Source organism: Lycorma delicatula, chromosome 4 (assembly GCF_047948215.1).
Source record: "Lycorma delicatula isolate Av1 chromosome 4, ASM4794821v1, whole genome shotgun sequence".
Lineage (NCBI taxonomy): Eukaryota > Metazoa > Arthropoda > Insecta > Hemiptera > Fulgoridae > Lycorma > Lycorma delicatula.
The window spans coordinates 99,638,007-99,650,225 of NC_134458.1; the positions used below are offsets into that span (position 1 = coordinate 99,638,007).

The 12,219-nt window shown below is 28.2% G+C and overlaps 1 protein-coding gene across 3 annotated transcripts in view; it reads right to left on the reverse strand.

Moving 5' to 3' along the window:
* Positions 1 to 1,030: 1,030 nt before the first annotated feature.
* The window catches only part of LOC142323688 (E3 ubiquitin-protein ligase RNF10), a 49,095-nt gene continuing 37,906 nt past the window's right edge, over positions 1,031 to 12,219 (reverse strand). For all 3 annotated transcript variants that reach the window (XM_075363791.1, XM_075363790.1, XM_075363789.1), the window contains 4 exons: positions 10,726 to 10,994; positions 5,606 to 5,857; positions 4,017 to 4,550; positions 1,031 to 1,491 (listed from right to left, as the gene is read on the reverse strand). In XM_075363791.1, coding sequence (XP_075219906.1) covers positions 1,400 to 1,491; positions 4,017 to 4,550; positions 5,606 to 5,857; positions 10,726 to 10,994 — 1,147 coding nt within the window. In that variant the 3' untranslated portion in view covers positions 1,031 to 1,399. The remainder of the gene's footprint in view (positions 1,492 to 4,016; positions 4,551 to 5,605; positions 5,858 to 10,725; positions 10,995 to 12,219) is intronic.

A 12,219-nucleotide genomic window follows, 5' to 3' on the forward strand; every position in this document is an offset into this window, starting at 1 on the left:
TTTAAAAGAACATTAAAAGGTGAATTGTATTAACAAGCTGACTGTCAAACTGTCAACACTAAGAAAAAGAATTTTTGCTTTCTTATTTTAACTCTAAATATATTTAAAAACCACACTATTCAGATGTTACTGTGATTACTTTTTTAATTGTTTGCACTAATTTTCCACTTCCAGCATTGCACACAGACTTATTTTGTATTAATCTAAGTTTTTACTACTAGTAATTGGATGCCATATACTTGCCCGATATAGCTTGAGTCTTAGCTTTAAATAACTAACCTGTAATTATTTAAATTTTTACTTACTGAAGTATTTTCACACATTATACAGACATTTAAAAATATTCCATTTATAAAGTTTTTTCAAACAATGTTTTTAACTAAATAAATCTCAATCAATTTATTAAAAAACAAGTCATTATATTGTAATAATTATGGCTTTACTCAGATTCTGAAATGTATAAGACATCCATCTATAAAAATAATGAAATTTAAATGCCGAGTGTGCACAGGAATCAACAAACTTATATCAAATTATGAAACCACATACACAAATTCATAGAGTAATTAATCACTGGCTGTTGCTTAGCCTGTTGCAATGATACACAATTTTTTCTTGCAATCAGCAGGTTAAAAACAATTAAAACAACCTAACATATAAAACATAATTTAGCAATTATACAGACAAAAAAGAACATTACACCAATATATACCGAGAAATATTAGCTAATTTGAATTTAAAAATGTAATTTAAGAACTTGAACTAATTTTACAAAATTATCACAATTAAAATTAAGTTTATAATCTCTTTTGCAAGTTATCATATAAGCATACCCATATTTTTATGTGTGCGCACATAAGAATACATACACATACAGACAGAGAAAATATAAAGTCTTATATACATTTGAATATGAAAAAAAAATAACTTTAATAAAATATCTATGTGTCTAATTTTTAACAATCTGTAATATCATCAAAAAAGTAAACGATTTACAAAATAAGTAAAAAAAAAAAAATAAATAAAAACATTTTTGTTAATAATTATTTAATAATTACAAATAATTATTATAAAAATTAGATAAGACAAGACAGAATTAGAAAATCAAGTCCATAAAAATAATAAGTGAAAAGAAAATAACATCGCACCGGTCATAGCTCAACATCAACAAGTAGATGATACAGTGGAAAATAGAAAATAATTAAAAGTAAATTGTGGCAATTACTGGTAATTATTTTATTTTAAGTTTTTATTACTCTGAAAATACTATTATACCAGAACTATCATCACCAATGATTCAGAGGAAGAAATTATGTGTGGGTGCATACATTTTTAATGCTATTTATTTTGTTTAGTTGAAAATACTAAACAAATATTTTTTATGTTAACAATACACTTATTATTTGCTGTTACAAGCCATTCCAGTCGCAAACAGCAGAACCTTCTGCTTACGTTTTTTCTTCTTACAGCTACCATTATTTTCAGTTTCATCTAACAAAAAAAAAAAAAAAAAAAAAAAAAACAATATACCATGAATTAATGAAACAATATGACAGACTTTAATTTTATACTTTTCAAGTACATTTCATTATTTTTATGGGACTTAAAATGTTTCCTACTGCTGCAGTTTCACACGAGACAAGCATTGAAGAGGTATGCAATAGGGTTTTTCCAACAACCAAAGAAATTATCAAACTGTGACCTTTTCAGTTTTTATAAACCACCATTTTTTCCCACATTTTTGTAAAATTTATAACAGTATTATTTTAATAAATTTTCTAGTTTTTTTTTATTGCTTTATTAATGTAACAATAATTATACTGTTAGTTGAAATGGTTAAAAATTATTATTTTGATTCATATAAATAAATACTGTTACCTATAAATTTATTATTTTTGTAAAAATATTATTTTACCTAGGTAAAACAATAAAATGAGTATTGGAAATAAAATTCTAAATAATTTACATTCATGTAATAAAAATATAACAATATTTAATATATAATAAAAATGTAATAACAATACATGAAATTCCCTTCTGTACAAGAATACTGTGGTGTATTTTAAACACACAACAGCACATTTGTTATGCAACCAGTATAGCAAATCATTGCTGATGCAGCCAGCTTTAAGCAAACTAATTGTAAATAAATTTCTAAGGTAAGTTTGAAACATGAATTAAAAACAAGTATCTTAATTAAAAATAAGATGAAAGGGTTAGAACAAAAATAAAAGATTAAAAACAGTTAAGGGTTACAAAGAGCTACAACTGCTGATAGCAAGCAGTAAAAAAAATAAGGAAAGATTGTTTCTAGCAATTTACTAAACACTGATTTTGATGGCAATTTAAAAGTTCAGCTTTTAGCTTCTATAAGAAAAAGTAAAAATATAACATTTTTTATTCTGTGACCTATAGCCTTGTAAAGGATATATTTTTCACTATCTTGCTCCGAACCTAATCGTGCAATTTGATTTTATTATACTTGTAATTCTCAAAAAAAAGAGAAGTACATGTCTGTGATTATTTGAAGTAGTGGATAAGAAAGATTTCTGAAAGAGAAATTGATAGCAAGGGTTAAAGCTATCATAAGTATTAAAATACACCAAAAACATTCATTTACTTAATATTCTGTATGATTGTCATACACAAAATACTATGCATGCATCACCTACCATGTAGATCAATGATCCTGACCAGTGTCAAAAACTTCTTTGTCATACATACCCTCCACAAGTATTATCATCAAAGTAAAAAGTTTTGTGTTGTTTCTGTAGTTTTATAAACTGAACGATAGAACTGAAAATCCCACAATATGAAAAGCAAGAACTAAAATTCAATTTCTTAATGAAAAAAATAAGCAACTGTGTAAGATTTATAAACAGGTATACAGTAAACAGTTCATCAACACTAAAGACTGTAAAAAAGTAAACTATTATCATGAATAAAATCAATTGTAATCAGTCAACAATATTAATGTAGTAGGCAATCTACCGCTGTAGTTAGTTCTTAGATGGCACCACTGAAACGCTATATTGAAATAAGAAAATAAATAAAATTGTAAATATAATCTATCTATTAATTGTAAATATAACTTAACCAAATCTCACTAGCCTTGACTAGCGAGCAAAGTTAAGTTTGGTTAATTATATTTATAATTTTATTTATTTATTTATTTTATTTCAATATACCATTTCAGTGGCGCCATCTAAGAACTAACTACAGCAGTAGATCGCATACTATATCCAGTCAACAAAACAAAAACTCTTGAAATACTGATTTCTACTCTTTCCTGGGTAATATCATAAGTTCTAGGATTTTTAATTGTACAATTTCCACCATGCATTCACTAATGGCCAAAAATTTGAATTAAAAGTTTTTTTTCACATAATTTTAACATGTTTGTTTAAATATGAGAATTTTCAAGTAGAACTACTAGCTGGAAAGTTTAAACAACAAATTTTTAATGTAATGCTAATTTAATTAATTCTAAAATTAAATGATTTCTTTGTAGATAGATTACTTACAGATTGAAACTTTCTGCATTTTACCATAAAAATAATTAAGGCTTTATAAGATTTTACAAGTTATTTCTTGTTAATATTTCCTTGCACAAAAAGTATTATCAGCTGAAAAATACAGCTTTTGCTGATGTAGCTTTTATCCATAAAATTTCCTTTAAAAATCAACTTTTAAAAAGCCTGATGAAATTCCACATGAGAAACAGCTATTGAAAAATGTAAAAGTTGCTTTTATAGAATCTTATTCAAATATTACAATTTAAAAAAAAATTTCACTATAGCAAATCTTACAGTAGTGATAGATGGGGCATTGTGTCATGTGAAAATCAGGATTAATCACAATCAACAATATTAGAAACAAGAAACACTGTTTTAAGTAGGTATATAGTATATGTTCCTTAAGAATTAAGTGAAAGACATATTTTCAAAAACTATAAGTGAAAAATATGAATGTTCAAAAAATTAAAAAAATACATATCAAGAGAAATTTTTCAGTACCTTTATCATGCATCAATGAAGCTTGTTCAAATGCAGCAGTAATAGCATCACTGAAACTTTGTCTATAGTGAGGAGCAGTGGCAGATGAATTACAATCGTTATCGCTGTCATATTGCGTTTGAGCAACATTTGAAGATGAATGCTGTGGCCTGGGTTTGGGTTGAGTTTGCCAACTCATACCCCAACTACTTGATTTACCATCTTTTAACATCTGTGCAAAGGATGGGCCTGGTGAAGAGGTTGATGGTGATACGCTCAGTACAGATACAGGGCTGCTGGCTCGACTGCTTTCAGGAGAAGCTGGCCGCACAGAAACAGAAACATCACTAGCAGCAGTATTTATAGAAGGTAATAACGTAGGTGAAGTTGCCAATTCTGAACCACATTGAGGAAAGTGCCGCAATGATTCTATACGAAGACGTGGAGTCGGCCCTCTGCCATACTGCCTATGAACCTGTTCAACCATTTTTCTTTCTCTTCTTCTTTCATCACGTGCTCTCTTTTCACGTCTTCTCTTTCTAGTTTCTAATTGTTCTATGGACAAAAAATTTAAAGTTATTAAACAAAAACACCTGAAAATATTTAAAGCTGTCTGAAATAAATAACAAGCCATAAATATATTACAACGTTCTTTACTACAAATTCACAGTAATTACTTCCTTGTTAAATGAGCATATTAGTAAAAAAATTTTTAATCTTCTCAGATTTAGTTTAACAATAGGGTTGGATTTAATTATACGTCTCTTTGTTGTTAAAATGCAAACCTAGACCAATTGTTAACTATGGCTGTAGAACTTCGTGCATAACACTGTAATTGTAGAGAAGATAGAAGTCCTTGGAGAAAAGTGTGCAGAGATGAATTTGTAGACCACTTCTGGATTGGGATATAGGGCTGGTAGGTAATACACAAAATCTGAATTGTGAAATATGAGAAATCAGCCTGTTTAAAATATTTTATAAGATCTAGATGTTTGGTACATGTGTCGTATGGTGGCACAGTTTAAATGCACTAAGACAGTGTATAAATACCAGCCATTGGAAAAAGGATATCATGAAGACCCAGGCAGAAACGGAAGGAAATGGGTTGACTGAACATTCAAAAATGTACAAATTCTCAACAAAAGAAAAGTTATCAAAGATCAAAGGATATGAAGAGGCATCATAAGATCGAAACGTGATCTTTACTTGTTTTGCAATCATAAGTAAATTAACCTTTCACACATTAGCCAGAGGCCCATACTCAAACACAAAAACAAAACACCATATACACTGCCACACAACTATTTTTGTAAAATACAGATTCGTGTAATATTTAAATGTAAATTTTCAGCTAAGTAAATGATATGAAGTGTAGTCTTGAACAGTCTCAGGTCGATCATTCCTGAGGTGTGGTTAATTGAAACCCTACCACCAAAGAATACCGGTATCCGTGAACTAGTAATTAAATCCATATAAAAGTAAATGCCTTTACTAGGATTTGAACCTTAGAACTCTTGACTTCGAAATCAGCTGATTTGTGATGACAAGTTCACCACTGGACCAAGTTAGTAACTGACAGACCAGCTTGCTAAACAAATTATGAAAATCACCTTGAAAAAATTCTAATGTATCTGTAGTTACTACAGGAGGTTTCAAACAAATTTCAGCCACTTCAAACTGACAAGTAACAGGAAGATGCTGCAAATATCGCAACCGCTTTCTTAATTCTTCAGTCATAGAACCAGATTCTTTTTCCAAAATCACACCAGTTACTAGTGGAGGGCTATTTTCTAAATTGCCATATGTCATTTCCAACATGCGAACATTCACGGCATGCAGGTATATTTGTTGTCCATCCATTGCTGAAAAAAGAAACAAAAGTAAATATCAAATTCATGTAAATGAAATGTAGCTATTAAAATAGTTTAAAAATCATAAAATTACAATATTTAGCTTAAAAACAATTGCAATACTTACATTTAAGTTTATGAACACTGATCATTTTTATAAAGAATAAACATCCACTTTTATTCAAACAAAACTGCTGCCAACATTTCTTGATAATTTAATTTTGAAATTAATATTTTAAGCGTGTGAAAGAGAAGTGTGGGTTTCATAGAAACAAAATTGGAATCAGTGGTTCAACATAAGTTCAGAACACGATATAACAGATTACCAATGTTATGGCCTACTATTTGTGCATAGAAGGTTAAGACCACGGGAAAGTATTGAACACAGGAAAAGATTAACTGACAAAACTGCTGAATGAGTGTAGCAGGGATTTATTCATTCGGCACAGCATGTTATGAATTAAATATTCCTCATTAGACTGTTCATAATATCCAAGACAACATTTATGTCTTGATAAGAACAGGCAATCGCATAACAAGGATGGGTTAAGTGTAAGAATTCTGCTGTTACTACATTCTGGATCGTTTAAAAGATAATCATTTTAATAAAATAGATTTTTGTGATGAGGCTGCTTTTCAATTATCAAAAAGACAAAAATATCAGAATCTGGGACTCCAAAAGCTCACATTTCAATTCTGAGCACATGATAGACCATAAGTTAATTATGTGATACTGTGTGACAAATGACAAGCCCATTTTTCTTTCATGAACAAACTGTGACCAACAACTTTTCCAATTAAAATGTTTGGAAACATTGCCTATCCACAGCTATAACATTTACAAACCAACCATTTACCAGTAAGATTTGCCTGGCCACATCGGGCTATTTATTTGTAAATTTAATTAATTTAAGTGAATTCCCTTATCAATGAACTGGTCATGATTATCCAGCAGCTTGCCCGGTCATCAAGGTCACTGACTTGACGCTCTGAGACTTTTTTTTAGAGACATGACGGATCATGTCTATAATTCTCAGATGAAAAAATCATTATTGTAGATAGTATTACAAATTTTTTATAATGAATCAAAGTTGTTGTTAAGATTTGTTACATGTAATTTGACGTACAAAATGTTTTCGCATAATCCACTCCTTACAAATTCAGCTTTTTAGATTTAATAAGCTAATTTATAAATAAACATACTAAAAAATGTGTTTTATAAAAAACACATCAGAGCTTTTTTTTACACATTCATATTAAGTGCTTTTAATGAAACAATCCATTAAAAATTGAAGATTCTGTTATGAAATCTTATATTTCCTTTGTCATAGAGTGCTTGGTCCTACATTACTGTATAAAAAGGAAAGATTAATTACAATGTCTCTATTTAAATTAATAGTTAACAATGGTCAAACACAGCTGGTGGTTTATAGAGTTGTGGTCAAATATTAAGTTTTCCTTACTACTGTTAAATTAATAAATTTAGCACGTGCATGAGTGTGCATGTGTTAACTAATTCATCCAAAGTTTTGAAAGATATTTGATTAATTCATAATAACTTAAGTGACTTGAGTAGAAGTTGAAGATATGGCATCGAGGCGCATCCAACCAACCAATCTGTTGGGTTATAAAATAATTACTAAAATAGCTCCCATTAATAAAAAAAAAGTATATATTTATATTTTACACTTAAATGCTAAGGGGGTGGCGTTTCTTTAAAATGATTTTTTAAAAGCTCTCTATGACCAATGCATGTCTAAAGTTAAAACTGAACGGTTTAAATATTTTATTTGGTGAACCATGTATGCATAATTACATTTTATTCTATTTAATTTTAAACATGCCATCCAATTATTAATTTTATTTCTGTTGCATATATTAGTTATTTTTGCAATATTATTACATTACAGTAATAATTCATCATAAGCAATAAACCGACGTTGTTGCTATTATTTTTAGCATTCTCTAAACTACTAGTATTATCATTTCTAAATCTTATTTATTTCTAATTTTTAAGTGTACAACTTTATATTAATCTTGTCTATAATTTTTTCAATGTTTTAGTAGAGTAAAATTCTGTTTTAATATAATTCTTTGACACCATAAAGTATTTACTAATACAAAAAATCTCTTTCGGTATGCCAAAAGGCAGAGGTAGATTTCACTAGTGCTAAGTAAGGGATAAAAAAGATTTCCACCTTAAAGTTAAAAAATAAACTTAAAATTTACTCAATACGACAATGGTTGCATGTGAAAGTTTCACATGTTTAGCATATGACACGCCCCATCTTACAATTTCAGCACCATTTTGGTCATCCCTTGCCATAAGGGTTGGTCATATCAAACATTTTTTCAGACAAAAGTTTTAGGTAAGTTTAGAGGACTAATTAATGACCACCAACAGATTCGATACTGTGCCTATTAAGGGAAATATGATTCTTTTTGTCTTCAAAACCCCAAATTTTTTTAATCCCTTGGACCAATGGTTGGTGATATAAAAAAAATTTACTTAGACAAGTTTTAGGCCCTTATTCAAAGAATAGTAAACAAGTTTGATATTTTTCTTAATAAAAAAGTTACTAGATTATTTTTTCAAAAAAGATCCCCACTGTCTGATTTTGGCCATTAACAAACTCTACCAAGATTTTGGCATGAGTTATTTTTAAGGAACAATCTGACGGAGATTGGCATGAAGTGAAGTGGATTTGAAAATTACAGCAGTTATTGTGTCCACAAGAAAGTGGGCACAATAACTGCTGTAATTTTGGATAAATATATATATATATATATATAAAATTTTGAGTTGACTATGATTTTGGGGTCTGGGGGATATGAAACATGAAGATGTCAAAATTTTCCTGAAATCTAATCATGGTAAGCATTAAAATAGGTAGCTTTCTTATGAAATCTACCTAAAGGTTAATCAATGATCTGCAACTGCTGGTTTTGTGTACAAGAACACATAAAACCAGTATGTTTTTGTATAAATAAAACTTTTATGTGTACTCTTAATGTAAGAGTCCATCACATTTTATTGTTCCAATTAAAAAATTCACCTGTAAAATGTTTCAACAATAACATTTTGTCTGTGTTTATTCTGTGCAATATTTTTATCCCTATAGTTCAAAAGCATTGCTTAGTCATGTTATTACTACCAATTTTATTAAAATATCAAAGATTTCATTTCATTTATGTTAATTATTTTTAATTACATCAATATATCAACTGGAATATTATCATATATGTATTATTTAACAGTTTAATTAATGAAAAACATTTTTATATATACGTATATATAAAACAAAAATTTTAAGAAAACTTTTTAATTTTATACTGTTACCAAAAAACAAAATAAAGACAGTAGTACAAAATGATCAGATGGGGTGGATGTGAATATGATTTAATAAATTAAAATCACTAACAAAGTAATTATACTTTTTTAAGTAATTATTACTCATTGTACTTTTACCATCCATGAATTGTTAATTATTCTTATGCGTTTTGTAAGACATTTATTATTTTACTTCATTACATGAAATTTATATTTTTACAATTCAAAATACCTTCAGCTATTAGCTACCCAATATAAATCAGATTTATATAACAATTATAATTTTCTTTAAAAAAATTTTAAATGAAATACATTAGTATAACCCTTTCTATTTATATTCAGTTACTTACAACTGTCTAACATTTGCAGTTCTGTTCACATTTCAGCATATAGCCAAAATGATCAAATTCAGCTGCATAATCCAATTCAAAAATTCAGTAGTATTTCAACAGATTGCTTGCTTATGCTAAATCATTACTCGCTCTTTCAGGAATTGCTATTATTATTTTTACCATTTTAATCTTTGATAACTGAACTAGATTTAATCATAAAATCAATGTTTACGGTTGTCTATCAAACTGCTTAGTTTGTACCTTCTTATTCGGTCAGTTTTATTTAAGTATCTGTAACCTAACCTCACAGTAGTAACAATTTTTTTAATGGCTCTTAACCCCTTACCAGTCTTCGACAGAATATTCAAATATAGCTGATGTGCATGAATATTCACATTGTCAGAATATTCCATCATCAACTTTTTGTTGTTTTAATTAGTTCTCTGTCATAATATTCAATCGTTTTACATCGTTTTTTTAATAGTAGTCTGCAATGATAGATAACGCAAGTTATTACTTTTTAGTGAAGTATAAAGTAAGGGATTTTCATGTGTATTTGATCTTGATCATAATCAGCTGACCCGGCTGTTAATGGAGTCTTTTAATTACAATGTACTGTGTAGTTTGACTGTGAGCAGTTTTCACAAGCGCTATACTATATCACAAAATTTAATAAATATATGAGTATATAAATAATACAATTATAATATATAATTGTGTAAATATTTTATGTATAGGTAAAATTATAAAGCTAACTACATAAATATCTTGTAGGTATGTGTCACTGAAATTCTGTGAATATGGCATATGTTTGTGTGTGTATGTAATAAAATACGTTTTATAAGAAAAAGATTTTTAAATTACATATTACGTCATTATTAGTCAGATAAATTAAACCAAAAACAAACATTCATTTCTGTAAAAAAAAAAACTAGTAAGGGGTTAATAAATTATTATTTATTAGTTATATAAGTACTTGAAATACTTATCTTTATTCCTTTAATACTGTTAGGAAAATATTTTCTGTTTTAAGTGAGAATGTCTGAATCAAGAAATCATTGACAAAGACAGAAAAATAAAATTTTGGCATTATTTGTATAAATATATTGTAATGTTATGTTAGAATCTCATAAATCTCTGAGTTTATTCACGAAGAATTTTTCATAATTTAAATCTCTGAACTAACAATAAAATACTTCAAAAGAAATTTAGCATACCTTGATAAAAGTAGAAATGTTTAACAGTTGTAATGTTATTTGGTGTAGAAGAAAGTATTTCAAGATCCTCAGCTGTAATTGTAGTAGATTGTGCTGCTCCTTCTTCACCCTCAGATGTGCTACTAGCACTAATGTAACGACATCTCTCTGAAACCATCCCTAAGCTCACAGGCATACTTCCTTCCATTTCTGAACAGTGCTTATTATTTTCTTCATCTATATTAGCATTTACCACATCCATTGATGGGACTTCATTGTTTAAATCAAACCTATACAATAGTGGAATTTCAATGAAAATAAGTAATCAAAAAGGTGAAAGTAAATTTCATTTTATAAGATGTCTAACACAGCTGTCATTAAATTACCTTTGCTTACTGAAGCTGGATAAAATTATATGGCATTCACACAATTTTAACAACAAAAAATTTTAATATAAAACTGAAAAGAATCTTTAAATTTTAAGGAAAAAAAATTCAAAATATTTGTAAATGAGTATGCCATTAGTAGTTCTGCTACTTACATCATCACTCACCTCCGGGCTTTATCCTGTTTTTAGGCTTTATTATTGCTGAAGTTAGCAAAATTCATTAAAATTAGTAAGTTCAAGATGTCAATAAAATATTTATAATTACATATTCCTTTTCTGCTACTGATGGAGATAACACGGTAAAATTTTGCAAATTCAAGGAATTACAATAAAAATTATATCTTTGAAATAAATACATGCTTAAAAACACAAAGTAAATATTTAGCAACTAATCATACTTGTATAGCAATACAATTACAACTTAGTATTTCATTTCCTATATAAAAGAAAAATTATTTATTATACATTAATATAACACACTAAATGAGAAAAAAACTTGTGTGCTTGCATAATAAAAAATCCTTAGAGTAAAAAATATAGCAAAAATAAATAGTAGAAATGTAAAAATAAAAAGTAGTAAATTTAAATAAAGTGAAATAAATATACACTTCTAAATTATAAATAAAACAAGATCAACAAACAAGTTTTTATAACATACAAAATTCAAAAGTGCCATTAACTTGACGCCAACATGTCAGCAACATCTATCACACAGTTTGGATATTTGACAAGAGCTATAACAACTTGCATCCAGACAAACAGCAGCAACGATGTTTTACATCTAGAACTGGAACAGCATTTCTAGCTCAGTATGCCACTCGCAACTGTGCAATCTCTGCTGCTTATGCTGTTCTAAGTTTCAGCTCAAAAAGAAAAAATCTGCAGAAAAATTTTTTTTTAGGTAATAAAGACGTTTATAAGACTAATTTAATGAAAGATTATGGCTTAATGATGAATGTATATTTTGTAATTTCCTGAAACAAGTAAGTCAAGATTTTGAAAAATCTTCCAGTTGTCACCAGAGAGGCAACAATATAAATGTTACTGACAATATCTTATTCATCAATGTTACTCTCTATTTTGAACTATACTACTTATATTTTGCAATTTAACTTTTTTTTAAATTG